This window comes from Mastomys coucha, unplaced genomic scaffold, assembly GCF_008632895.1.
Source record: "Mastomys coucha isolate ucsf_1 unplaced genomic scaffold, UCSF_Mcou_1 pScaffold21, whole genome shotgun sequence".
Taxonomy (NCBI): Eukaryota; Metazoa; Chordata; class Mammalia; order Rodentia; family Muridae; genus Mastomys; species Mastomys coucha.
In genome coordinates, this window is record NW_022196904.1 from 52,639,945 (window position 1) to 52,644,863 (window position 4,919).

Below are 4,919 nucleotides of genomic sequence, written 5' to 3' on the forward strand. Positions count from 1 at the left end.
CAGGAGCTCCCGGTCCCACAGGAGCTCCCGGTGCCACAGGAGCTCCCGGTCCCACAGGAGCTCCCGGTTCCACAGGAGCTCCCAGTGCCACAGGAGCTCCCGGTTCCACAGGAGCTCCCGGTGCCACAGGAGCTCCCGGTGCCACAGGAGCTCCCAGTGCCACAGGAGCTCCCAGTGCCACAGGAGCTCCCAGTGCCATTGGAGTTCCAGGAGGTACAGCAGGCCCAGGCAGTGGGCTGGCGGGCACCCAAGGTACCTACTCACTTCTGGCAGTCTGTGCCTACCCAGGAGGCCCAGGAGCAGGCCCCTCAGATCACTCATGTGGAGCAGCAGCAGCCCTTTCAGGGAGCTCAAGCCTCCTCCAGGGCACTGCCAACTCAGCTGCCTACCCACCAGGCCCAAGCCACAGGCCTACAGGCAGAACTGCCTTCAGTGCAACTGCAGCCTTCTTGGCAAGGCCCACTGCCCATGTTGCAGGCCCAGCCTGGAGCCTCTGCCGCACCGGCAAATTTTCCTCGAGGCTCCACTCGATCACGTGTGGCTCCATCAGGAGAACCTGGCCCCTCTTCTCTAGAACCTCGGGGCCCTCCTAGGGAGCGTAGGGCACCTGCAAGGGACAAAAAGGGTCCTCCAAAAGAGCGTATGTTCATTGGTGCCACTTTCTGTGCTCCAAGGGGAGCATCAGCATCCAGGGCATACGTGCCAACTGCCTGGAAAAACTTGCCTGCCACAGCAGAGACCTTTCCTGCCACTTCAAGGGTCTTTCCATCTACCTCTCATTTCCAGCCTGCCTCTTCTGATGCCATTAGAGGCCCATCTGCCACCTCAGAGAGCCCAAAGTCACTGCCATTTGCTCTGCAGGATCCTTATGCCTGTGTAGAGGCCCTGCCTGCAGTTCCCTGGGTTCCATATACTGATGAAAATGCCTCATCAACATGTAAGTCAGTGCCTGCCATCCTGATGGTGGCAGCAGCTGCCCCCCAGGCAAGTGCCACTGCTGCAGAGGCCTCCAAGACTTCAGAGCCGCCAAGACGCCCTGGCAAAGCCACCAGGAAGAAGAAGCACCTGGAACCCAAAGAAGACAACTGTGGCCACAGGATGCCCTCACGTGACTGGCGGGGCCCCCGAACCTGGGACAATCCCAGTCATTCTGACTGGGAGATTCAGAGGGCGATGCAGCTCCTGGGGGACCGGGAATCCCTCTACACTCCACAGGGCCTGAATGACTGGGGGTGCCCCTCCACCTCTAGGATGCCAAGGAGCTTGGAGGGCCCTAGCACTTCACGGGACCAGGAATTCTGTGGTGCCTCGGGTGGGTCTCAGACATGGATGGCTTCTGAGGTCCCAAGTGTCTCTCGGGGATCCAGTGCTGCTCAGGAGGACCCCGATGGGGAGAGTCAGCCATTGTCTCCCTTAGATGAGAGAGCAAACGCTTTGGTGCAGTTTCTCTTGGTCAAAGACCAAGCCAAGGTGCCTGTCCAGCTCTCGGAGATGGTAAATGTTGTCATCCGAGAATACAAAGATGACAGCTTAGACATCATCAACCGTGCCAACACTAAGCTGGAGTGCACCTTTGGTTGTCAACTGAAGGAAGTTGACACCAAAACCCACACGTACATCATCGTTAACAAGATGGCGTACCCTCAGTGTAATTTGCTGGCATCCTATTTAGAGAGGCCGAAGTTCAGCCTCCTGATGGTGGTCTTGAGCCTCATCTTTATGAAAGGCTACTGTATCAGGGAGAATCTGCTCTTTAGTTTTCTGTTCCAGTTAGGGCTGGATGTCCAGGAGACAAGTGGTCTTTTCAGAATTACAAAGAAGCTCATCACCAGTGTGTTTGTGAGACACAGGTACCTAGAGTACAGGCAAATCCCGTTCACTGAGCCTGCAGAATACGAGCTTCTCTGGGGCCCCCGGGCATTCCTCGAGACCAACAGGGTGCACATCTTGAGGTTTTTGGCCGCACTCTATGAGAACCAGCCCCAGATCTGGTCATGCCAGTACCCTGACTCTTTGGCAGAGTTAGAATACAAGGACGCAAACGACGACGAGTCCCATGACAGCGATGATGATTCCCTCGACCCCACCAGCAGTCCCCATCCTCACTAATAGGTGTTACTAAGATGATTTTATACCTGTGGGTCCAAGGCCAAAGGCAACAGACAGTGGGGGGTGGGGGGACATTGTGCTTTCTGGTGTTTTTTGGTATTGTTCTGTGTGTGTAAATCTACAGCCTGTTTTATATTTGCCAAAGCTTTTGTACAGTTTTGTGAAATGTTGATTTAAACTGGCTGCTGTATTGTTTTGTATTTTCGTGTCTGTACTTTTTAAATGAGATTTGTGGTTCCCTGTTTGGTGTCCTAACTGTAATGTTATAGTATCAGAGTTGTGCTACCTTTGTGAAATGAAATGACAGTCTATTTGTCTCGTTTTGTTTATGTAAAATCAGAATGTTCTTGGATGTTAATATGACTCATCAGTAAAATACTGTCTGGAGAAAAGTGAAGTTCTATATCTATATAAATATACTTTTAGCATAACATAAAGTGTTTGTCTTTATTCTAATTTTGAACCGGGGTGGTGGGAGCCACACTTTAACGTGTTCAATGCACAAACACCAACACCAAGCTTACTATCAATGAGAGTAAAACCTGTGGATACCGAGCGTTTCCCAGAAGAGTACTCCATTCATCCTAAAAGCGATGCAGTGATGGTGGGTGGTAAAGCCAGAGATCTCCTTAAAGTGAAAGTAAAATTTCATAAGACACGGAAAGCTAAGAGGGGGTGGTGTGTCCCCTCCGATTTAATTTTTACAATAACTGTTCAAGTTAGACATTATATCTAGCTTGTGGGTGAGGCTATAAGACACAAACAGGTTAATTAAAGTACATATATGGTGGCATGCTTGTAAAATTATAATTCCAGGCAGGAAATCTCCTCAATGGTACTTGGAAAAGGAGGGCACTTTCCTATAGGACCATAAAATGAAGGTTCTGCAGCCATACAAAAAGACCAAAATGATCCTTTTGTGTCCTGTGAAAGATATACAGAACCTCAGAGGTGGACCCCATCAATCAACACACTATACTGATACCAGAATGGAAGCCTGTTCCCCCTAACGTATCAGGATGCTACCAGGAAAAAGAAATCCCAGGTTTAAGGCATTAAGCATTCTGCAGATTACAGGGTACCATTGCAAGGGGAGGGTGGGCAACTGCAGGGCACTTTCTTGAGAAACTCCTGAGAGAAAAAGTGGCTAAATATCTACAACCAGCCTTTAGTCACAGGAACCCAAGGAGAGGATCTTGGCAAAGGTCTGACCAGCCTGGCTGTTCCAGTCAATAAATTCATGTGAATATGAATGTAGTATACATGAAAAGACTGGCTGAATGTCACAGCTTTTAGACGGGGACACGGGAGGCTTCTGCTTGCCACCTCTTGCTCAGTCTGAATCAAGAAACCCAACCCCATGTCTTCCCATTCTTCCTGAAAAGCGGAGGGCAGGGCAGGCGAGCAGCAATGGTAGAACTTTTCTGCCACCTACTGGCCACCTAGCCGTTGCACAGCTGTTTCTGAGACCATTGTCTCTCCTGTAAGGTTTCACACCCATATAATCAAGGGGTTGCACTTTTTGCTTCGTGGTCATACCCATAACTTTACTTCTGTTTGGACCCACCAATAATTTCCTCTTACGTGGTCATTAAACTAAAACAACTCTCATGTCCTACACAAGCTTCATTCAAGGATTACTGCCCTCGATACTGGTACACCTGGAACAAAGTGGTAAAAAAGAGTAAACTTTGTATGGCAATCGGCCCCTACCATACAGAATACATATGAAGGATCCACTGTATATCCAAAGTTTACTAAAGTTTGGAAGATAGGAGGATACTGAAAGTCAGTGCCTCAATCTTCAACGTTTGGCAAAATAAAATTATGGAGTGTCTTGGCAAAGAACAGGTGTGATATGACTATAAACTGGCACATGTCTCTAAGAAAACTTACCATTTTTATGGTCATTTCAATAGTTTTCTAAAAATCTGGGGTTTTTTATGTGTGGGTACTAGAGAAAATTTTCCACACATTAAAATTTGGAAACTAGCATCATGTGACTTGCAAGTTATATCTCATGGACAATGAGTTCCTACATGACCTATACTTAAAAATCAAAACAAAACAAAAACACCCTTCTTTATCACACAGTTGATATCATAGTTAATGGCTGGAAACCTTTGTCAGACTGTATCATGTATATGAGGAGTAGCAAAAGACTTTTCATTACGCATGCAAAACTAAATTAATCAAATAGTCTACAGAATAGTTGAACCTCTAACTCTGTGAGAGCAGGAAGCAGAAAGCAAATAGATAAGACATGTGAAAACACAGTGCAAAAAAGTGGGGGAAAATCAAAATCCAACTTTTCTAAAGTACTAAAATGTAGATAAATGCTGTAGACAGTTTTTAGCTATACAATGGAGGACAATAAAACGCCTCTGAATAAATAAATGAGACATATTGGGCACAAAACACACAAACAACAATAACCGCTGAGCTCTAGAATCTCCCTATAATTCAAAGATAGTACGGCTGGGTGGTGGTGGCACACTCCTTTAATCCCAGCACTTGGGAGGCAGAGACAGGCAGATTTCTGAGTTCAAGGCTAGCCTAGTCTACAGAGTGAGTTCCAGGACAGCCAAGGCTACACTGATAAACCCTGTCTCAAAAAAGCCAAAAAAAAAAAAAAAGATAATACTATTATATAAGTATTAGTTTTTATTGACCAAGTTGACATAGAACAAAGTAGTCATATAGAACAGTAGATATGAATAAGTTTATAATAAAGATTACTACAATTTACCCTGAACTCAACTCAACTGATTGAATCACTAATAGCTTTAAACCAACAAGTAATTTACAAA

The 4,919-nt window shown here is 46.6% G+C and overlaps 1 protein-coding gene across 1 annotated transcript in view; it reads left to right on the forward strand.

Annotated features, from left to right (window-relative positions):
* Window positions 1-2,540, forward strand: part of Magel2 (MAGE family member L2) — a 16,073-nt gene extending 13,533 nt beyond the window's left edge. The window contains exon 3 of the mRNA XM_031386852.1: window positions 4-2,540. Coding sequence (XP_031242712.1) covers window positions 4-2,109 — 2,106 coding nt within the window. The 3' untranslated portion in view covers window positions 2,110-2,540. The remainder of the gene's footprint in view (window positions 1-3) is intronic.
* Window positions 2,541-4,919: the final 2,379 nt, after the last annotated feature.